At 38.1% G+C, this 22398-nt stretch overlaps 4 protein-coding genes across 5 annotated transcripts in view; 1 reads left to right on the top strand and 3 right to left on the bottom strand.

The window, feature by feature from the left end:
* Window positions 1-716, bottom strand: part of LOC104809052 (arabinosyltransferase RRA3-like) — a 2457-nt gene extending 1741 nt beyond the window's left edge. The window contains exons 1-2 of the mRNA XM_010534939.1: window positions 459-716; window positions 31-126 (exon numbers count right to left, since the gene is read on the bottom strand). Of these exons, the coding sequence (XP_010533241.1) occupies window positions 31-126; window positions 459-629 (267 nt within the window). The 5' untranslated portion in view covers window positions 630-716. The remainder of the gene's footprint in view (window positions 1-30; window positions 127-458) is intronic.
* A 553-nt stretch (window positions 717-1269) lies between these two features.
* Window positions 1270-3799, bottom strand: LOC104809051 (protein DETOXIFICATION 14). The gene is made up of 7 exons (XM_010534937.2): window positions 3396-3799; window positions 2753-3297; window positions 2573-2659; window positions 2428-2484; window positions 2086-2324; window positions 1774-1979; window positions 1270-1684 (listed from the first exon to the last, which is right to left on the bottom strand). Exons 1-7 carry the CDS (start codon window positions 3633-3635, stop codon window positions 1607-1609), a joined length of 1452 nt encoding a protein of 483 aa, XP_010533239.1. The 5' UTR covers window positions 3636-3799; the 3' UTR covers window positions 1270-1606.
* Window positions 3800-6422: 2623 nt separating this feature from the next.
* Window positions 6423-11925, top strand: LOC104809050 (3-oxoacyl-[acyl-carrier-protein] synthase II, chloroplastic-like). Of its 2 annotated transcripts, none has more exons than XM_010534936.2 (14): window positions 6423-6983; window positions 7908-8113; window positions 8206-8409; window positions 8596-8706; window positions 8795-8890; window positions 8993-9038; window positions 9641-9720; window positions 10016-10084; window positions 10246-10330; window positions 10557-10711; window positions 10797-10877; window positions 11050-11109; window positions 11202-11358; window positions 11572-11925. In XM_010534936.2, exons 1-13 carry the CDS (start codon window positions 6644-6646, stop codon window positions 11316-11318), a joined length of 1650 nt encoding a protein of 549 aa, XP_010533238.1. In that variant the 5' UTR covers window positions 6423-6643; the 3' UTR covers window positions 11319-11358; window positions 11572-11925. The 2 variants fall into 2 exon arrangements, with proteins under 2 accessions (XP_010533238.1, XP_019057607.1); XM_019202062.1 differs by having other exon boundaries at window positions 6781-6983; window positions 7908-8060.
* An 81-nt stretch (window positions 11926-12006) lies between these two features.
* On the bottom strand, window positions 12007-19739 carry LOC104809049 (RRP12-like protein). The gene is made up of 19 exons (XM_010534935.1): window positions 19645-19739; window positions 18425-18938; window positions 17800-18319; window positions 17380-17637; window positions 17080-17171; window positions 16293-16502; window positions 15811-16212; window positions 15388-15557; window positions 15215-15308; window positions 15044-15100; window positions 14567-14704; window positions 14328-14399; window positions 14131-14244; window positions 13847-14008; window positions 13604-13732; window positions 13261-13362; window positions 13097-13176; window positions 12863-12988; window positions 12007-12777 (listed from the first exon to the last, which is right to left on the bottom strand). The coding sequence occupies exons 2-19, from the start codon at window positions 18911-18913 to the stop codon at window positions 12183-12185; spliced, it is 3810 nt and encodes a 1269-aa protein (XP_010533237.1). The 5' UTR covers window positions 18914-18938; window positions 19645-19739; the 3' UTR covers window positions 12007-12182.
* Window positions 19740-22398: the final 2659 nt, after the last annotated feature.

Genomic DNA, 22398 nt, shown 5'->3' with positions numbered 1-22398 from the left:
ACGAACTAAATCCTACAATAGCTCTCTGACCCGCTGCTTCAACTCGGCATTCTTTTCCGAGAGAACTACAAAGTCTGTCCTGAGCATTTTCATCCGTTCGGGCGATTCACATGACGATGATCCAGCCTGACCGAAAACCAAAATACAAAGCTGATGACTGGAATAACATTCGGGCAAGAACTCAACGTTTATAAAAATAATGAACCATCCGACACCACCCAAGAAATCTTGCTTTATGGTTGCAGCCGCTGATATCACAAAAGACGTGACATTTCACATTTGAACTGTCGCAACTTGCATCAAGTAGAAGGGCGTCATTTACCATCTACGAGTTTCTCAAACCCAATATAAACATGCAGACGGATTCTACGGGAATCGATTCAATACCTACAATCCCTACAAGTCGTTTGGGCAGAACATTTGAAATAGAGGGCACCAATCAAAGACTAGCGATGAACCTGAATGCTCGACGTTGTGAGGCGACCGTTGAGTGCGAGCGTTGAACCCGAGTTGAAGAATCCATGCGGGAGCATCGTGGCGCAAACGCACCCACCAAGGACACCGATCAGGATGCCGATCATGATTCGAGACCCGCGTACTTGTTGGCCCCTGTCTCTACGATCCGCCATGGTAGTTGGCAAGCTTCTCTTTGCAAATGCGAACAAAGAGACACGACCCAGAAGCCAATGAGAGAAACCCTTTTCTTCACTGTGATTCTGAAGTCTATAGCAAGCTGAAAACGGACATCTGATGCTGCTGTCGTCCCAATCTCTTGCTCCTCACATTAAGGAGTGATCCCGTATATGTTTTATTTTCTGAACATATTTGATTCTTTCCGTTTATAAGTTTTTCTTTCCGATATCACTTGGATCCATTTATTATGTGATTTTGGTATTATCGCAATAATATCATAACTTTTAAAACATACACAAACTTTACAATTCGTGAAATAAAACCAAACAAACTCTAAGCTATTTCATTAAAAATTCAACGGAAACACGGACGCATCTTTATCGGATCCAAACCCACCCGATAAATTTGCAGGTTTAGACCTACAAATTTGACACCCCAATGGCCTATCGGATCGGATCGGCCAAATTACGGATTCAGGACGAACGGCCTACCCGAATTCGATTATGTTTTATTATATATATATATATATATACATACATGTATATAGATAAGTATGTATATATGTTTATGTATACATATATATAACATACACGTATATGTATATATACATACATATATATGCACATATACTAAAAGTGGAACCAAAACAAAACCTTTATTCAAAAAATAACTTTTTGGCCAATGAATTGAAAACCAAACTCTAGAATGAATAAAATTCGACAATACCAATAATAGTGGACGAACCGGCCCCACATCTATCAAAAACGAGTGCTTCAGCAGGTCTGAAGCAATGATGAATCCATAGACGCACACCTTTTTGAACGTTCAGACAACATAATAGTGTTCCTATTAACAAGGAAAATGATTAGGCCGTACTTCTTCCGTGGCTCGGATCGGGCTCAAGTAACCGTGGATTCAACAGAGCATTGGAATGGGCCATGGTGGCTGTAATCGATGATGTAATAATCTTCATTTAGGTGGTCTCTGGTTCATCTTCTTTGTCTTCAATCTCCTCCGTCCCCGTCATCAGCCGCTCTCTTGCCTTTCTCGCCTGCACATTCCATGGAGGTATAAGCCGTCGGTTCGGCTTTTCTCTCTCTGCAAACGCAATTCTACCCAAGGTAAAGATCCTTAACATACCTGTTCTTTCCAGTTGGTGAGACAAGCTATGAGGGCGAGCAAAGCGGCCTGGAGGAAAGAACCGGCTGTTATCCCGATCCAGAGGCCTCTACCTCTCAGCTTCATCCCGAAGCCTAACACTACTGCAATCGGTATGCCACAAAGATAGTATGCAGCGAGGTTAATCAATGCTCCGAGATCCTGCCACCCTGATCCCCTAGCAACACCTGTTTCGATACAAAAAATGACCCACATACGCTTCTCGTCAGGTGGTCCAACTCCGGACCATTTCCATGTAAGGCGTTAAGCACGGGGGGAGGGGGAGAGAGAGACCTGAAAGAACTGCATGAAGGGCATCGAATACAACCGATATGCTCACCAGAGGAGCCATTCTCCTCACATAATCCACGACTTCCGTCTCCGAGCTGAACAGGAAACCAAACACGTTTCTCCCGGCAAAGAGGGTTCCACTCACCACTAATGCCACTACGGCAGTCATAACCATTACAGTATAGACAGCCATACGAGCTCGTTCTGGTTTTCCGGCTCCTAATTCGTTTGCAACTCTTGTACTAAAACAAGAAAGACAGAGAAAAAACGTTAGGGGCGACGGGTTTTGGGTAGCTTTCACTAGCAGAAACGGGGAATGCAAAAGCTTAGTTAGTATATCAGAACCTCGCTGCAGCACCCAGACTGTCAGATATTTGGTACAGAGTGGAGATGGTTGATAGACTGTTTCAAACAAGAATGCAATGGTTGGCAATATCCAATACTAAAACACGGGCCAGAAGGTTACAAAACTGTCGGGGTTATGGCATACCACACGGAAAGGACAGAAGTCTCCAGCTTGGGATTTGGTAAAAATCCTGACATCATGACGAGAAACTCAAAGGACCACCACTCAAGGCTATTTAACACAAAAGAACAACAACAACATATCCAGTCAGTCAGTGTAGGGCTTGGCAGAAGTACAGAAAGCAATAAAGATGTAGGAGTTTACCATATCATGGAGGCAGATGGGATTCCAAAGCGGAAAAATTCTCTCATCCCTTCAAACACACGCATGGAGATGGGGGCACGGCTCTTGCTGCAGCTGGAGGAGAACATCATGTATAATCCAAGCACAGAAACATTAAGCCAGTAAGAAACGCCGATAGCCACAGCAGCTCCGACGTTTCCAAGCTCAAACTTGAACACTAAGGTCCAGCAGAGGAGAATGTGGCAACAGAGGGTGGAGCACGAGCTCACAATCAGGGGAAATATCAGGCTCTGGGCTTGGAAGAAACGAACCAGTGGCTGCATGGTGGCATACCCGAACAGCCCAGGGATGAGCCAAATGGCGAACTTCCTGGCTTCCCCGGAAATCAAGGGGTCTTGGCCAATGAGAGAGAGTATCTCACCCATGTGGCTCCAAAGGAGAGACACGGGAACACACACAAGGAAAAGGGAGAGAATAGCAGTGTACGTGTGAATCCCAAGTCTTTCGTATTGTTTGGCTCCAAAGGCTTGGCCACATAAAGTCTCCAGAGCACTGGCCAATCCATACTGTTCACGGGATCAATCACAAGATTCAGTAAACGCCATAGAACAATGCGCGTACCCTTGATCCGAAAATCGTCTAGGAGACAGACAAAGAGACTTACGACGAGGCTGAAGCCGGTGACACTGCAGAAGGAGACGGCGATGGCGGTGCTCGAGAGGAAGAGCTCTCCGAGATGACCCACCATCATTATGGAGATGACTTGCAGGAAATACATTGAGGAATTGACGGCGATCATCGGACCCGCGAGATAACTCAGCCTCCTCACCTCCCGCCAAAACCCATCTCTGCAGCTTTCCCCGCCGTCTCTCACCAGCAAACCCTTCTCCTCCGCCGCCTCCATCTCCCCTCGATTTCCACACGTTCTCCTCCTCTTTTACGTCAAACTCGTCTCCCCTATATGTGTATTTATTGATTGTTGACCTTCATAACAACCCATTAAAAAAATTGCAACTTGATTGATGATTCAGCCTCAATGACAAACCCTATTTTTTTCCAATTTGAGTTTCAGACAATCACAACGTTTGTCAAAGAAGAAAAAAATGAAATTGCAAGTTTTTTATTTCAGAAAATACGAATTTACGTTGTAAGAACAGAAGGAAACACCCCAAATTTAGTATCGGAGGGGATTTAAAACTCTATAGAAATAAAAAAACTTATCATTATTTTCCATTTAAAACTTTATATTCGTTTAAACAAAATTTCTACAGATTCACCTCGAGAAATTCAAAAAATAAAGAAACTTAAAATTTAAAATTTAAAAACTCAAAAATAAAATAAATACATATTGACATATATATATACATGTTTACGTGTTCTATAACGATTCATTATAAAAGAACCTATATATTTGTAACGATTTTCATTGGATAACTATATTTTGCCCATTATTTAATTTGTATATTTATTATATAATAAAAACTATTTCGTGATTTAAACGACTCTAAATTTTATGATCGATTGTTATCCTGGATCATGGAAATAATTATGTGTATTGGATATAGATCACCATATATTGGATATGTTTCATGTTTCATGGGTAATTTGTTTAAAATAATAGACTGATAAATTGTCACATAGACAAGAATTAGTAATATTGATTTAGATATCACGTTAGATTCATCTCAACAAATTAAAAATTAAAAATTTTAAAAAAAATATGGTATTTTTTTCGATCCGAACCGTTCTAAATTTTCGAACGGTATTATTTTTAGAAAATCGAATTTTTCTGAACCGATTTTTTTAAAAAGAAATCTTTTTTTTTTTATAAAAACGCAAACCGAACCGAACATAATATAAAAAAGGATCGATGTCTATTTTTATAAAACCGAATTTTCATCCCGAACCGTTTCCGGCCACCCCTTGGGAACGGGAAGAACACATTGTTTTGCTTTGAGAACTGGACTACCTTTTGGCCCACGGCTCCACGGGTTCGAAGCGGCTAGGAATACATGAGAATGCATTTTCAGGTCTCTCAGCATGGATATTGGCAGGTAGCTGATCCTCGTGCCGACCGACAACTCCAGCCTCTGGCACATCTAGCGACTGTATATCTCCCTCAGTGACAAATATCTATGGCTAGTCAAAGGCAAGGCAGGGGACAAATTCATCGCCATGGATATATGGCGAAGCTTTGACAACCACAACATCCGGATACCTTGGTATCGATTAGTACGGCATAAACACACGACACTCCTAATTAAACATGCTTTTTTATTTTTTATTGACTGATATGGTGTCTAGTTAGAGACACATGAATATTCATTTTGTAGGGTATTCGGTCGTATCCGGTTATGTACACGAACTATTTTTATTAATATACATTTACCTTTTATAAAAAAAAAGCATGTTTTTTATGATTTGGTTGTTTTTCCACAATAGGTGTCCAACCAAAGAAAGGTTGCTCCCAAATTTGATACAAATTTTTGAATTCCGAAACTCCCATCTCGTAGATGGTCACTCTTAGTCACATGGTTCAAGAAATTCTGAGAAACCGAGTTGTTAATGATTTTTATATAGTATAATTTATGTTGTGGTAGAACTATATAGTTTAAAAATAAATTTGATTTGTTTAGTTTTATACGAATTTAAGAATTCAAAACTATTACTAAGTTTTTAGTTGTTCACGTAATTTGATATCATAATAAATTTAATAAAAATCATCCAAAAGATTCGAAATTTTTGTTCCGTCCAAATTCAAACCTTAAATTTGGAGAAAGGATATATATTCCAAATCATCTAAAATTGGCATCCGATTCCGACCCGAAATTAGTATAGTGACAATCGGTTACCTAAAAAAACTTAATAGAAATCGGTAATGAAGTAAAAAGTAAATAAATAAAATACTTAATAAAATTAATCAAAATGTATTAAATATTAACGCAAACACGACACGACTCGTGGAATAGGGACATATATTTATTTGTCCCTTTTTGCACACACTGGTCAACAAAGCAAGTGAGGGCATGTTAGCTGAGTTCGATCAAACCGAGGCGGCAAAATCTATATACACGCATTTATGTATCTAATGCCCGACAAAAAAAAATTGTATGCAGTTTTATTTTATACGCATTTATGTATTTAATGTCGATAAAATGTAATGTATATAATTTCGACAAAAAATATGTATACCTCTTTCACATTTTTTTATTATTAATCATATCGAATCGAATGCGATATAACGTATTCAATGGAATTGAATCTATCATCAAAACTGAACGATTATAATTTTTTTAAACTTAAAAAAAATTAATTTAAACTGAGTTGAATCGAATAAAAATAACCGAAAAAATCGATAATTTTTTGAAAAAATTGAGTTTTATAACGATGAAAAATCAAATCAGAACAATTTTTATATAGTTGAAATAACTGAATTCGGATATAACCTAAACGAAATAGAATCGAAATCTAAAATGGTGTGTGTGTATATTTATACTTTATTATAGATAATGATATTATAATATACAGCTTTTTATTTTTCCGTAAGAGGGAAATAAAAATAAGAATATGATATAATCATAAAATAAAAATAAAGTAATTTTTCTGGTCGTTGATATTTTTGTAATTATTGGTTTGATTTTATTAACTATTTTTTGTTTTTATTTAGAGTTCGCTTCCCATCCCTCACTTGTTAGTCGCTGTTGTTCACAGAACGGACTTGGCATCTTGACGCACGAATTTACGCATCCAGACACTCCACACGCGCCCAGGGAGAGAGGGAGAGAGAGCGATTCCCCTTAAGCTCTCTCGAAACCCATGTACGTCTGCTAGATTCTCAGCCTCACACCACCCATTTCTCGTTTTTCCTCCATCTGGGTGTTCTTCGATTTGAGCTCCCCGCGTTTGGTTTCCATGGTTGGTTCGTCGTCTCTCTGTTACGCGTCTCCGTTATGCACGTGGCTCGTCGCAGCTTGCATGTCCGTCACGACGTACGGCGGCGGAGACCGCTATGCCGAATGTCGGAGTAGCCGCCGCTGGGCTCGCCGGAAAAAACTGCTCTCCAAATACACTGCCGCTTCAGTTTCCGTCGGAGGCCATGGATCCGCCGGCATTCAGGCGTTAATGAGCTCCTGTTTGGCCTTCGGACCGTGTAACCAGCACTCCAACGACAATGCCTTGTTGTCTTTGTTTGGATCGTATAACATTTCTTTGAATCGGAAGCGGACGAGATTGAATCAAGCATCCCGCTCCGGTATAAATTTTTATCTCGGGAATCTGTTTTTTCTTCCCCGTGTTTCCAATATGGTAATTTATATCAATTTTGATTTCTGGGCATTGTTTGCAATGTGATGAGCTTAGTTTGTTTTTTCCCGGTTCCTATGATATGGGGGTTCCTTCTTTCGTCCTCTGCTTGGAGGATTTATGAATTGTCCAAGTTTTTTGTTTCGAAAATTGTTTTTTTTGGTAACCGGTATCGTGGACTTTGGTCCAAACTAATCCGAGAGCGGGAGCTAGCCATGTGATTTGGATTATATGCCCTCTCTCTAAACTTGAGGTTCGTACTCGGGTGGTTCAGAGCTTTGCGCCTCATTTCACCGGTTTAGCTACTCAAGTTTGGGTTTTTGTTCGTTGTTATTATCTATATTGATTTTATTGGAACATTGATGAAATTAGAAGAAAAATTTAATGCAAATGCAGCTAACTCGTAGTTTTAGCTGAAATGTGAAGTGGGAAAAATATGGAATTGACTTCCCTTTTGGATTAATAATATCTAAGAAGTTCATTAGTTTAAGTTTCATCCTAAGTAAATTGTATGAGATTATGCATGATATTGTAACTCTTCATGAGGATATAGAGTTCGATATGAATTAATCCAATGAACAGAGTGAATTTGAAACTTAGTTTAAAAAAGGGCGAGGTGTCCCGAGGTGCCAAAGGTCTAAACAACCGAGGCATGCCTAGGGACACATCTTGGACTTCGCTTCGCATCTAAGGCTGGAGGCGATTTCCATCTTGCATCTGCGCTTCAGCGCAAAGGCGCGCTTTTTTAAACTAAGATTTGAAATGCTATGTGTACAAATTTTGGAAGTTGCTAATAGTTTTGGTTTTCTTGCAATTGTTTCTGAATTTTAACTGATTAAAGTTTTTCATCAATGTCATGGTTTGTGATTTCTAGGTAAAGTCATGGCAGGCATGGTGCAGCTGGAAAAGGAATCCATGGCTGAAAAGAAACCTCCTACAGAGCAGCGACGGGTAGTTGTGACGGGTATGGGAGTTGCAACGTCATTAGGTCATGATCCGAACACTTTTTACGAGAATTTGCTGGAAGGTATCAGTGGTATTAGCCAGATTGAGAATTTCGATTGTTCTGAATTTCCAACGGTAACCATCATTATAGCATCTGTTGCAATGAATTTCTTGTGCTGTTGTGGATTGTACTTTGATTTGGTTGTTTGTTTTTTTGGTTTGCCTAGAGAATAGCTGGAGAGATCAAAGATTTTTCATCCGAAGGATGGGTTGCCCCGAAACTTTCAAAGAGGATGGACAAGTTCATGCTTTATCTTCTAACTGCTGGCAAGAAAGCACTGGTCGATGGTGGGATAACTGAAGATGTAATGGCGGAATTAGACAAAACCAAATGTGGAGTTTTGATTGGCTCTGCTATGGGAGGCATGAAGGTACCTCCCTGTTTTCTGGTTTGAACATGTAAAAAGAAAATATAGCAATAGTTTTGGCCTGAGGGTTGTATGTTTAGATGATTGTTAGCCATGTTTTCCACAACAGATGGTCAGAAAAGATATAATTTGAGATTATGAAGTGTATTGCTGATTGTTGGGTTTCCTAAACGATTTATCTCGAGGCAGGTCTTTAATGATGCAATTGAAGCTTTGAGGATCTCTTACCGGAAGATGAATCCTTTTTGTGTACCTTTTGCTACAACAAACATGGGTTCTGCTATGCTTGCCATGGATCTGGTCAGATTCAATTCAAATGTTATAGAATATTAGTGATGACCTCCAGAATTTAGTATTGATCTTTCTTTTGTGGTGATAACTAAATCAGGGATGGATGGGACCAAATTATTCTATTTCAACTGCTTGTGCAACAAGCAACTTTTGTGTTTTGAATGCAGCAAACCACATTATCAGAGGTGAAGCGGTAAGTAACCTGTGCTTGGCATGGATATTTAACAATTTTTGCAGTATTTAACGTGATTGTATTTTCATGCGACTTTTTCTTGTTTTTTACGAAAACATTTAGGATGTAATGCTATGTGGCGGTTCTGATTCGGTTATTATTCCAATAGGTACGTTCTATTTCTCCGGTATACAGTGCTTCTCTTTTTTCTTGGACATTGTATCCCACAAAACTCGCACTTTAAATATCGTGGTTCGATCTTTTAAAACGTTGGGGGTTGCGACGAATGTGTTATTCATATAATAAAAGCGGGATGGATGAAATGGAGACAAACAACGGGGTTCTTTGCGATCATAAAATTTACATACGATTGAAAGGGAAATTCTATCGTACTGCTATCACACCCGTAGCGAATGTTGGGTGCTGAAAGGACAAAATGTGTCCAAAATGAGTGTTTCCAAGATGAGTATGTTGCGATGGATATGCGGATACATAAGAATGGATAGAATTCTAAATGAGAGTATTAGAGAGAAAATAGAAATAGTAGGTAGGTATAGAAGAGACAAGGGACGGGTACATCTAGGCTTAGTTGGTAACGAGTTATCAGTAATGACTTGAAGTTGTTGCAAATTTCGGAGGATATAACTGAAAACGAAATGAATGGAAAAGAAGAATTGATGTAGCCGACCCCAAATAAACTTGGGATTAAGGCAATGTATTTGTTGTTGTATTGCATCTCATAAAAATCATATGTTTTGTGTACCAATGCAGGTTTGGGAGGTTTTGTGGCATGTCGGGCTCTTTCGCAGAGGAACGATGACCCCACCAAAGCTTCACGCCCTTGGGATAGCGTAATTTTCAATGATATCGCATTCTCTGTCTTCATTTTTACTTTTACTTGCATGTGGTCTCAAAATCTTTTGTTCCGTTGTAATCTTCTTTACTAAAACCCGTGGACATTAGAAATGTGGGAAACCGAATGGCCATAAATTTTCATGGCTATTTGTTGCAAACTGCTGTTAGAATTTTTGGGGTGGGGATTACCCGACATCTTAGTAATTCTGGAAGAGAAATAGTTGTAGAAGATGCATTTTATGTTTGAAATTCTCTGTTTTCTCGTAAATCTAATCTTGGCTGCAAAAACAGAATCGTGATGGTTTCGTGATGGGAGAGGGAGCTGGAGTTCTGCTTTTGGAAGAACTTGAGCATGCCAAGGTACATGCATGCATATCCAATGCGAAAACAGATTTTTGTTGTTATTTCCCGAACATTTATTTTCTCTAGTGCTAATTATATAACTTGCTTTCTCACTGAACCCATTTGATTTCTTTTTCTTTTTCGGAAGAATATTGATACTCTGTGTTCTGATTTTGCAGAGAAGAGGTGCAACTATCTATGCAGAGTTCTGTGGTGGGAGTTTCACATGTGATGCTTATCACATGACAGAGCCACGGCCTGATGGTAGTAAATGTTTCCCCATTTCATTTTATTGCCACGGTGATGGACTCGTTGCTTTTTTGTTTTTCTGTGTCTATGAAATTCTAGCGAGTAATCCTGGGGCATGCATTTGGAAATTATCATCCTTTAGTTGCTGAAAACTGATAATCTTAGTCTTTTTCTTTAGATGACTTTGTTATTTCAGCTGAACCCATGTCTTGTCGATGAAGTAGATGTTTGATATCCGTAGGGGCTGGCGTTATTCTGTGCATAGAGAAGGCATTAGATCAAGCTGGGATTCCCAGGGAAGATGTGAATTATATAAACGCTCATGCTACCTCAACACCAGCTGGAGACCTCAAGGAGTACCAAGCCCTTGTTCACTGTTTTGGCCAAAACCCCGAAGTAACTTTGGTCCTCTGGTTGATAGAATTCATTCTTGCGAGATATTTTTGTAATTCCGTTACAAGCTCTGTTATAATCTTGGCAGCTAAGGGTGAACTCAACGAAATCTATGGTCGGACACTTGCTAGGAGCAGCTGGAGCAGTAGAGGCTATCGCTACCGTGCAGGTGATGAATTTTATGTTTTTATGAGACATTACCATATCTATAAGACTAGAAACGATGTATAAATACCATATTTGCATCACAGTTGTACTCAATGGAAGGATAGAAAACAATGGCATCGTATTTAGTTCCTTGTTCTTCTGAATGTCATGCTAATATCTTTTGTTCTCTACAGGCAATACGGACCGGATGGGTTCATCCAAATATCAACCTTGAGAATCCGGATGAAGGAGTGGTATGTAGATGCGGCACATAGTTTCATATTACCCCGAAGATCTTTAATGCATTGCCGGGTGATTTATACGGTTTCATAACAAATTGAACCAGGACACGAAACTACTGGTGGGTTCGAAGAAAGAGAGATTGAACATCAAGGCGGCCTTGTCAAATTCTTTCGGGTTTGGTGGCCACAACTCTTCCATCATTTTCACGCCTTACAAGTGAAGTGAAAGTCCATGCTTGTGCTCCAACTTGCATGTATAAGGTGCATGCAATTTCCTCAAGATTACTTTCCATTCCTTCAATGGAATCTTTGCTATTCATTGGTGCATTACCAGATCTGGTATTTGAAGAACCTAGGGTTTCCAAGGAACATATGCTCTTAACCCAACAGATTTATATTTTGAGGAATATTACACAGACCCGCAATCAAGTATTCCCGCACGAGGAATGACCAACTCTTGCTTTTGTCATGCAGAGTATACAAGAAGCTCCCACAGTGTTACAGTTGGGTTCAGGATATCGATATAGGTTTTGACAACACAAGAAGGAGAGAATTGAGCAAACTTCTTCGGACAGTCTAAATCTTAAAATGGGAACGGATTGCGAGGACGACAGCAAGGTTGGACAGTTTGGTCGCCAAGGGATTTGTTCTTTGTGCTTCTCGCAGTGTCATTTTGGTTCTTCTTATTGACGAGCACTTTTTTAGTGTTCTTCTATTGTTTAGAACGTACATTACACTGAATGAACGTGTGTATGTGATGGTCCACTGAACAATTTTGGGATAAAGGCTGTTCGCTTTCACTTTATAAATCAAGACAGATGTTTTCGATTTGAATGTTTAAAACTAGCCATTCTAGTCATCGATTTTAATCTATTTTGGTTTCAAAGTACTGAAATCGAAAAAATTGGATTAATTTTGGATCAGTTTGGAATTTGTATAATTTGGATGCAAAATAAACTCTGAATTCTGAACAGAACAACCCAAAAAAGTGGCAAAATCCCATACATAACATTCCACTCCGAAAATAAGTCCATCAAACCTCCCAGAGTGTTGAAATACCTAAGTTCCTATATACGAACAAAAATTCACTTCTTGTTTGCTTTCTTCTTCCCCGTTGATTTCTTCTGAACCCTTTTGAATTTCGCGAATTTGGAGGTGGCGAGAGCTGCCGCAGCACTCTTCCCTTCCAGTTTCTTCGTTAGCTTGACGACACTGGACATGCCCCTGATGGCAGCAGCCCTCTGCTCGGGTCTACGACTCATCATCTTACGGTCCAATGGCCAATAAGCATATGGCTCAAGCTTATCTTTCCTCTTCACGTCTCCACTCGCCTTCTTGCTCGCATACTCACTGCCCGTGTAGGCATATCCGGATTCTGATGTCTTTCTTCGTTTTTGGATCTTCCTTGATGAGCCCGCAGAGAAGTGGCTTCCAGCTTCGCTCCTGGCATCCGAGTCTGGATCGGATAGTGCCTTCTTTCTAGGTTTGTCTCCTTCCCGGATGATTAATCGTCCTTCAGAGTCGAATTCTGGTTCTTCATCTGAGTCAGATTTCCGTTTGCGGAGCTCGGATGATCGTAGGGCTGATCTTGTTTTGGACCGATCGAGCAAGTCGAGTGGTTCATCTTCTAACTGATCTAGTAGGTCTTCAGGAAGGCTCTTGTGGTGATTCCTCTTCGATCTGTGAGCATTATAAATTTTAGTCAGAGGGCGAAAGTTCTGACACATGATGAATTTGAACGAATAAACAAAAATGTTGAACCAACCTTAATGACAACGCCTTAGATTTCTGCAACGAGCGACGTGATTTCACGCCCATGTACTCAGCATCGCTGTCCTCATCATCATCACCAAAATCAGAAAATATTTTGGTATGATTCCACCGGCTACCCCTAGTGAACGTGAATCAGACAAGAAAGATTGTTAAGACAGCTCAAATTTTCCATTACCAATCAATGCGAGTCAGATTATCTCAATGTAAACGAATTAGGGAACAATACCTGGACGTAGTTGCTTTTGAAAAGTGTGATTTACTTTCATCAGAACTCGCTGCGAGTTTTTTCCCTTTACGTTCCTTGATCTGTGCTAAACCAAAATATATGATACAACAAAATTCAGGCACAAATTTCAGTGAATTTTGCACACATTAAACTGTTTCTACAACCTTTCGTATGTTTGTGAGGAGCTTCATGTGCTCCTCAGGCATCACAGACTTCACAGCTTCCAGACCACATTTGCTAACAAGCATCTCCAGTAGAAGTTTCACCTGTTAAACAGACAGAAAACGATAAACCCAGAGAACTTGTAAAACCTGTTATTTCGAGATACAATAAATGACAGATATGCGTAGTATATCGGATTATGCCAAGCTTCATTAGCCCAAGCCACATCAAAATAAACCTCATTTACGAGTAAACAGCAATGACTAATCAAATGAGATGTCATTTCAACCATACTGCATAACATAGCTATAATGTTGTATGAAACCAAAGATTTTACAAACCTACCTTGGCCTTAAAATGGTTTTTAGTTTCGTCTTGCCACTTCAGTAATCCTTCCACCATGCTCTTCAAATGTGCTTGTAGTCCTTCAACGGGAGATTTAGCTACTAATACCTTCAATAAACCTAGGTTTGCCTGCATCACGAGATAGATTACTCGTAGGTTCAGAAAAAGGTAAACTGTTCATCGAGTCATCCAACAAACAGCAGAATGAAATTGGGATTCTATGGGGGAGAGAGATAAACTGACTTTTATAATTTCCCTATTTTTTCTTTCGAGGAGAAGAAATGTTGACGGAAGCAAATTGTAAGCAGAGCACACGAGCTCGGAAAACTCATATGCCAAACGAGCTAAGCCCTTAACAGCAGCGCTAATCATATGAGGAGTGTCTCCGGCCATTCCACCAGCCACCTATGACAGGAAATCACATACAACATGACCTACGTAAGACATTGAGAAAAGTAAAACGAAAACTCAACATTCTAAACAAAAACAAATTGCTACAATGATTTACGAGCAATATATCAGCATACCATATTGAAGAACTGAAGCAAATTTTCACTGTTTCCACCATTTTCCTCATCCCCATACACATGACCGATCTGAACAAGCACATCATAGGCTCTATTTCTTGTTTTCTTGTTAGCCTGCAAATGAAAATCACAGATTCCTTGCATAAGAAAACTCCTACATCGTTTTAAGCGAGAAGTTTTTAAGCACCGGGTATTACCTCCTTCAGAGCAAGTATAACTTCTGTTAGAAAAGAACAAACAATCTTGTGCCTTTTCTGCTCTGAATTATCCTGATATCGTGAGAAATAAGGAACGATCAATATCAGTCACTCATTCTCTAATAACTTTTATAAAATATTAAATACAACTCAATCGTAATATGAAAACCGACATCTGCAAAATCAAAGATTAAGTGAAAACTAGACTTCACTAAAAAAAAAAAAGGTAAGTTTCTTACAGTTCTTGATGCACGCGCTATCAAGAAGTAGAGGCAATCAAGCCTGTGGTGCTTGGCAGAGAAATGACACGAAGGCAACACTTCAATCATAAGCGCAAGCACCTCCTCGAGGTGGGATGAAAGAAATCCATCAGAGTTCTGTAACAGCAACATATGTATTGATTACAACAGTACCAGTATGATTAGCATTTTAAAACTACCACATAATGATTCTCTACAATCAACATCGGCTGAATCCCAAGTTTACTTGGGGTCGGCAATGATTCTCTGCAATATTATCAAAAATAACATAAAAAGCTACATCTGCAATAATGAAAACCAAGATTGATATCATGACAATGATGATATTTGAAAAATAACTTCACTGGAACTAGCTGATGCAAGCACATAATCAGCTATGCACAAAACACAACATTGGGACAATTAAACAACTTGAAGGTGTTGACTTTGTGAAATCTTAGTTAAAACAAGTAATACCTTCAAGATTATCGAAAGAACTTTGTATGCTTTCTTTTGAACTAAGCCTTCACCATCCTGCAGTTCAAAAATTACCACAGGTTCATACTCTTCTTCTCTCTACCAGAAGAAAAAATCATGGCAACATTTAGAAATAAAAAAGTCATTCAACACAAGCAATAATTTACAAACCTGTAAAGCAGGCTTTATTGCACTGAATACTGCATCTACCTCATTTGCATCTAAACCCGGTAAAAGAGAAACTGACAGATCCAACAGCCTTGCCCTGAAATATATATCAAATAATAGCATCAGGTTAAGAAGCGAAGCATCTAATTAATTAGTGACATGTAGGATGTCCATACCTCAAGACAGATGGAGATCTTTTGGAGGCATCATAGGTCTCCATCTGATTAACAGAGCTTTCAGCCTTTGTTGCATCTCTTGTAACCTTCAAAAGCTCCTTCAGTGTTCTCAAGAGTAAGTTTGTAACAACTTTTTTCTCTGCTATGGAAGCCAAGTCGCCTATTGCAGACTAAAACAAACAAAAATTTATCAGATAAACGTGTTACACTCTAATCCCCTCCAAATGCAAGTAAAATCTACACCAGTAAGACAAGAGAAAGAATAAAAAACAAGGCCACGAGAGGCCACAAAATTCAACGATGCTGCTAAGTCTAAAGACAGTAATTCTTCGGATCCAAGTAAATAACGGTCGAATGGTCGATATATCATAACTCTTACAGAAAATAGTTAACCAAACAGAAGCTAAATATGTTGGTAATTACCTGCAGGGAACCACCATCATCTTTTCCAGATTCATGGAAGATTCTTGACAAAATAGAAAGCAAACTAGGAGCATGCAACTGCATAACCTTCAAATTATTTGCTGCATACTGTGGGGTGTAACGTGCTATAGCTCGTTGTGTAGCGGGAAAGACATCATCCACAGACACTTCCCTACCCTCCGTAATTTCCTTATTTTGTTGAACCAGGATATGCAAGCTCGCACATATGATTCCACGGATATCAGACTGTTCTTGCAGGACTCTACACAATATTTGTTGCAGATCCTTGAAACTCTCCGCAGTATCAACAGGATAGTTACAAAATGAAGGTAATAACGACCACAACGCATATATGAGAGCCTCCACACTTCTTGATGCCGTAGGGCGACCTTGAAGCTTAAGCTGCCACAGGAAGAAGATATCAATATTATGAAAAGCAATTATGATTAATACATCCAATAGAAAGCAAAGTCAGTTTTTACCTTCTGAGCCTTTTGACTCATCATTTCAACCATACCCAATATAGTCTCTGTAAAGAAACTTAACTGTCCTCCAACAGTGTACTGCTTCAGGATTGGAAAGAGCCAAACATTTACTTCTGACAGATCGTTAGCCTCCAGGTTTAAATGCAAAATGCTCAAAAATGTTTCAGGCCCCAAGGCGCCAAGAGCGGATCCTACACACACGTGCAGCTGAAGATCGCATACATGACAATGTATCAGTCATAAACAGAATCAAAATACGAGAGAAAAAGCAAAAATCATCAGAACATATTAAATCATGGAACAACAAATGTCTAATTATAAATTAGGTAACAGATCGATTTTGACATATCTGTACAGATATTTAAGACTTTGGGCACAGTTGATGTGATAGAATTGAAATTCACCAGACCAGGTAACAATGAAGAGGAAGAAAAACGCTGATAAAAGTAGCTTAGCAGACATCTATAATTTTCATGAATTCGGAACACAAAATTCCAGTATTAAATCTTGTAAGCTTAATACGATCACAATATACCCCTTCGCTGAAGCCACATTTTTACTTCAACTAATACTGATTAATAGATGGCTAGATGCTATGTCCAGAAACCACGGCAGAGTATAGAAATATCTCGAAAACGAACTAAATCCTACAAAATGAATATGCTAGTAAAAATATCACAACTACGACACAGCAGCAATTGACGAGTCTAATAAACTGTGTATGTCATCATAAAACTCTGAAACAGAATGTCATTAAGCTCTGGTTTGATTGTAGTATTCTAACCTGCTTTCTGTATGGAAAATCTTCATCAGGAAGATGTTGCATATCTGACAAGTTCCTGAGTGTGTTCTTCATAAAATACGAAGAGTGCTCCCCTGAAAATTGACCCAAAAAAAAAGGATTAGTATCTGTGCAGCATAACAAATATTTTATCAATGTAACTCCTAAAATACCAGGATTGATATCTCAAAAGGAATAAACCATAAGCAAGAACAGAAATTGGAACATCCTAAAACTTGTTCCGATTTTATGATCTTGGCGATCAGGCCTTCACATCAAAAGCAAAAACAAAACAACAATTACCTAATTTATCAAACATGGCTGAAACTACTTCAAAAGACATGTCCCAAACTGCACTGTACTTGTAATCAAGCAAATTCTCAACAGTTGCACACAGCTTTTCGATGGTCGTTGGAGTAGACTTCCTAACATCCAAGTTTGGGTTCCGGATTCTGTTGACACCTTCTCTGATCAAGTGTTCATCGATACATGAATGTATCAAGCTCTTCAAGGCATCCATAGCTGCGTGGATGGCCTCCTCATGTTCAGATGCCAGAATGTCTGCCAAAAGAAACCCAAAGGTCCATTCCATTTTGTCACCATTTTATTTGAAAGTTTCCCCTTAATTCAGATGCCATGGGAAACCAGAATCATGCTATACCTTCCTTTTTATATGCAATAATTAGATACGAGATGTAGGAAGAAGCAGATACAATAGCATACCTTTTAGTCCATTGAACACGACAGGAAGCTTGACCACACAAAGATCCCTGTTTAGGGCAAAAATCCTCGTCATTCCAACTTTCAGTAGCCGAGATGTGAAAGTCATGACATCAGCAGACGTTTCTTCAGTTGAGAACCAAACAGCGGCAAAACATAACACTTCGATCAATATATCAACAGGAAGTTCAGAGGTCGGGTGAAGACAGATTGCATTTAAAGAATCCATCACTGGCTTGGTAACAAATGGTTGACGCAGCATCAACAACGTGTTGAAGCGCTCAACCACAGATGCCATGTACTTCTTTGACATCAAAGCCAAACACTCGTTCAAGGCTTCGAGAATATACAGCACTTCATGTGCCCCCCTAGGTCCTTCAGAAGACTCTGCTTCTGATTTAGCGGCAAGATCAAGATACTTCTGGAACAGTTTTGCAATTGCTTCGCTAGCGGGTTGCATTGCTTTTGTTCCATGAGTCTTCTGCAAGATATCTCTAAGACACAAGTGTGCTTGCCTTCTCACCTGTACTTAGCAAACCAAGAAGATTGTCAAATTACACTTTAGGCTTATACCATCATCAAATGCATCATAAACAGCTAGAGAAACAAAGTTTTAAATGTAAAATACCTTGACATCTGAATGGATTACATAACTAAGCAACACACTGTATGACTCCGGACCTTCCTTGCCACTAAGGAGCTCTACGTTTGTCAAGAGATGACACAAGCACTTCAACCCCGAAGCCAACGAGTTTGATGAGGCAGAACTCAAACACAGAACACTACGAACGAGACGCAAAGCAAGACCATCCTTCTTAAGTATTGCAGCTGAGACTCTAGGGAACACAAGAGACAAGATAAAAATATGAGGCTCAACAACAACTGATGGCGGAGCTGCGTCAGCAGACAAGAGATGATCAAGCGAGCTGGCTGTGGCGCCATAGAAAGCCACAGGGGTCTGAGGTAGATTCTTTTCTTTTAAACTATTTGACAGCTCTGTAATGATGGCACATAGATGTTGATGATCTGGTCGGCTTGACTGCGATAACCGAGAGAGCATCCACTCGCCAAAATCTTCGGGAATAAACCCTGGCTCCTCCATTGCAAAGCTCTCCATGTAGAATCACGAGAAGCAGAATATACTGAAACAAAATCACGGGCAACGTTAAAATATCTGATGCTACCATAGGATTTAAAAGGCCACCAGAATTTAACTCCGAGAAGTATGAATTTCATATCAAAATATGAACCCAGAATCACAACACTTCTCCGATTAACCACACAGATAATTACCAACTATATAAATTTCTCTCGAACATCAAAATTGATAATTTTACATTATCATTACTGGATAAAAGCGAGATTTCTGCAAACTTTGAAAATTCAAGGTGAAATTAAATAAAAGCACGAAAAGACAAGCAAAAGTTAAATGCATGTTTCCTCAGAACACGATTATCAAAATGTAAAGCCATGTCCGACACAAAAATCGTTCAGAAAAGTACAAAGAGACAGAGAAACAGAGCAGCGTTATCCAGGAAATCAAAGTGTTCCAGATAAAATTAAATGTGGCAAATTGGATAATCGAACATATAAGCTACTCAATTATGGGCCGACACTTTTGCCGTCCAAGAAAAATAGTCATAAAAACAGAATCAGCCTCTCCCTAATTCCAAGTTTACACGAAAACCAACAAACACACAATTATCAAATTCATCGACGGTTGAATACAAGACATACAGAAATCGAACAGAGCCTTACAAGGAACCTAAAAACCTAGAAATCCATAGCAACGGAACGAACCCCAGAAGAGGAATGCCGTAGAAAGGAGTAAGGATTAAAACTTCGAACCTGAGCTGCAACGGAAGAATGAAACACGCCGAGAAGAGAGTAAGAGAGACGGGCTTCGAGTGCGAGAGATGTAGAGACGGACCAGGGTTCTTCACAAATACGAATACCCCTTTAGGGTAGCATAAGGATTTAGCTAAAGTCCTTTTTATCCTTCATTTAACAGGAAAAGACACTAAAGCCCTTAATGAAACCAGATCTGATAAGGAAAACACGTGTATAAAAAAATTTATAACTTCCTCTTGTCTGTTTCTCTTTCGTTTTTTATTACTCAAAAAGAAAATTTATAATTTCCTCTTGTTTATTTCGCTTTTTATATCTGATCTAACTACATCTTCTGGAGAACCGAAAAGCTCATATGAATATTTTTTTCCATATTTGAGTTTGAATCTAAGTATATTTTGCATGTTGTCTTACCAATAGATCATTCGGTTTTGTCTTTTATTTTGTTTCTCAAGTTATTTTATTTCAGATTCAAAACCGCCGGCAACATCAGCGTTCGAATTCCTCAACTACGACCTGATCTCCGCTACGTGGCACTCCTTTCCTCCCCCTTTGACGTTGAATCCTCCGGTCACTTTCCTACACCGTCATCCTTTCTTCCCATCACGTAGCTTTTCCATTCAGTCTGTGACTGTTTCCCCATCGTCTAGTCATCGTCGCCGCCACCATGCACAGTTTCGCTCTGGTCCTCGAGAGGCCGTTGGTCTTTGACCCGCGGGTGAACCGGTGGTTCAACAAGTCGCGCTGTCGATGTAGCGGCGGTGGTGGCCAGTAGGGTCGACCCATGCTTGGGTCGCGGTCTACATGGTGAGTGGGATCCGGGCTCACTACCGAGCTGACGTGGCGAGGTCGATGGAGTAGTGGAAGTTGGTCGGCGACGATGATCGACGGAGGTGGAGGCGGAAGAAAGGTTTAATGGAGAAGCCGTGGAGACGATTCAGTACGCAATATGTATCACATGCAATATTTTATACGTAAAATGAAATAATTAACAATCAATTTTAATATGTATGCCAACTTTCTCCAACCAAATCACGTTTAAAATTTATTAATATCCTTTTTTTTAAAAATACTAAGTATGATATTGATTTATAAATATACAAACCAATCAATAGAGAGATACATAATCTATAAAGAGAGACAAATATCGATTATACAAATCGTCCATCTATATATATGTAGTTCATGAATTAATACGCATGCAAGGGTATGTACAAAGGGAAGCTATGCATGGTGAACGTAAAAGGCAACGGCGACGAGCGGGATGGATGGCAAGGATGAGCTATAGTCGTGAAGGGACCGACGATTAATGTACGATTATCTTAAGACTTAATTACAACTTTTGAAAGTTTGTAGTGTAAAAAACATTAATTTTGACAATATTCCGTCGATGGATGATGAATATTTTCGAATTAATCAAGAATTATGATCTACGAAACATTTTGTTTCAAAATTATAATACCTTTAAATTATTGTTCAAAAAATAAGTAATTATATAATATATATTTATTTATGTTTAAAGACAAACTTAACAAAATGTGATAAATGTTTAATACCGCATTTGTGATAAAAAAAAATTTATGTTTTCAAAAGTATTATACATCTCTCGATGAAATTTCATCAAATTAAAGAGTTTTTTTACACTTTTATAAATTTAAAAATTCGTAAAAGAGTTAAGACTTATCGTAATGTGGTTGCGTTAAAGTCGTACACAAATCACAAGAAAATTGATTTGTATTATAATAAGGCAAATACTATTATCTATATAAATTGATTTTAAATAGTTAAACTTCAACATAAAAGTCAATATATTAGAAAAATAATAAAAACTCCATCAAGATCGACGTTGTCTTATTATAACACAAAACAAGTTTTTTACGATTTGTTTACGATTTTGAAGTGATTTTTTATAACTGAATAAAACCTTATTTATGATTTTATATTTTTATGAATTTTTTTTTAAAAAAATAGTTAATTTTAACTAGATTTCGTTGAATGATTGATATTTTCTAATTAACTAAGAAATATGATCTAAAAAGTATTTTGTTTTAAAATTATAATTTTATAAGTTATGATTCAAATAAAATTTAATAACATGTAAATGTATATTATATATTTAGTTATGTTTTAATACAAATTAAAAAAATATCATAAATGTTTAATATCAGATTCGTGACGAAAGATTTTCATGTTTTTGAAAATATTCATTATCTCTCAATAGAATTTAGTCAAAATTATCTTTTACCTTTTCACAAAAATATAAAGTCGTAAATAAGTATTAAATTAGTTAAAAAGTAATCGTTTTAAATTTGTAAACAAGTTGCAAAAAACTTATTTTGTCCCACATTTTACTTGTCATTTCACACCATTCAAAATTCAATTTTGATCATATTAGTAATATATTAATCACAATGGACAAATTGTATAAATTTTATTTATAAAAGATATAACAATTTTTATGTAAGGCAATAAATTCTACAATTTTGTATATAAAAAGACAACAAATTATATAATTCTATTTATATATTTCAAATACAAATTATAGATTTCAAATACGATAATAGAGAGAAATTACAAATAAATGTATATATTTCTTCTTTGACTCACATATATATATATACAGTAACATTTATACTGATATATATTTCATTATCATTCAATTTGATTCATATTATATCATATAAATAAAATGCGAGAGAACGAAGATAAACTTTAAATGCTCAAAATATTGGGTTTGGATGATATTTATATATT

The sequence above is a fragment of the Tarenaya hassleriana genome, unplaced genomic scaffold, assembly GCF_000463585.1.
Source record: "Tarenaya hassleriana unplaced genomic scaffold, ASM46358v1 Cleome15, whole genome shotgun sequence".
In the NCBI taxonomy this organism is placed as follows: Eukaryota; Viridiplantae; Streptophyta; class Magnoliopsida; order Brassicales; family Cleomaceae; genus Tarenaya; species Tarenaya hassleriana.
Note: the sequence above shows the minus strand (reverse complement) of the source record. Positions and strands in the feature narration are given on the sequence as shown.

Coding starts and splice junctions, on each gene's coding strand:
- LOC104809049 (XM_010534935.1), bottom strand. CDS start 18,913: ATGGAGAGCTTTGCAATGGAGGAGCCAGGGTTTATTCCCGAAGATTTT. Junction 14,009..14,130: donor TGCTTCAGTTCTTCAATATG/GTATGCTGATAT, acceptor TTCCTGTCATAG/GTGGCTGGTGGAATGGCCGG. Junction 12,778..12,862: donor TCTAAGGCGTTGTCATTAAG/GTTGGTTCAACA, acceptor TAATGCTCACAG/ATCGAAGAGGAATCACCACA.
- LOC104809051 (XM_010534937.2), bottom strand. CDS start 3,635: ATGGAGGCGGCGGAGGAGAAGGGTTTGCTGGTGAGAGACGGCGGGGAA. Junction 3,298..3,395: donor TCACCGGCTTCAGCCTCGTC/GTAAGTCTCTTT, acceptor TCCCGTGAACAG/TATGGATTGGCCAGTGCTCT. Junction 2,485..2,572: donor ACTTCTGTCCTTTCCGTGTG/GTATGCCATAAC, acceptor TGTTTGAAACAG/TCTATCAACCATCTCCACTC.
- LOC104809050 (XM_010534936.2), top strand. CDS start 6,644: ATGGTTGGTTCGTCGTCTCTCTGTTACGCGTCTCCGTTATGCACGTGG. Junction 8,891..8,992: donor ACATTATCAGAGGTGAAGCG/GTAAGTAACCTG, acceptor GAAAACATTTAG/GATGTAATGCTATGTGGCGG. Junction 10,878..11,049: donor AGGCTATCGCTACCGTGCAG/GTGATGAATTTT, acceptor TGTTCTCTACAG/GCAATACGGACCGGATGGGT.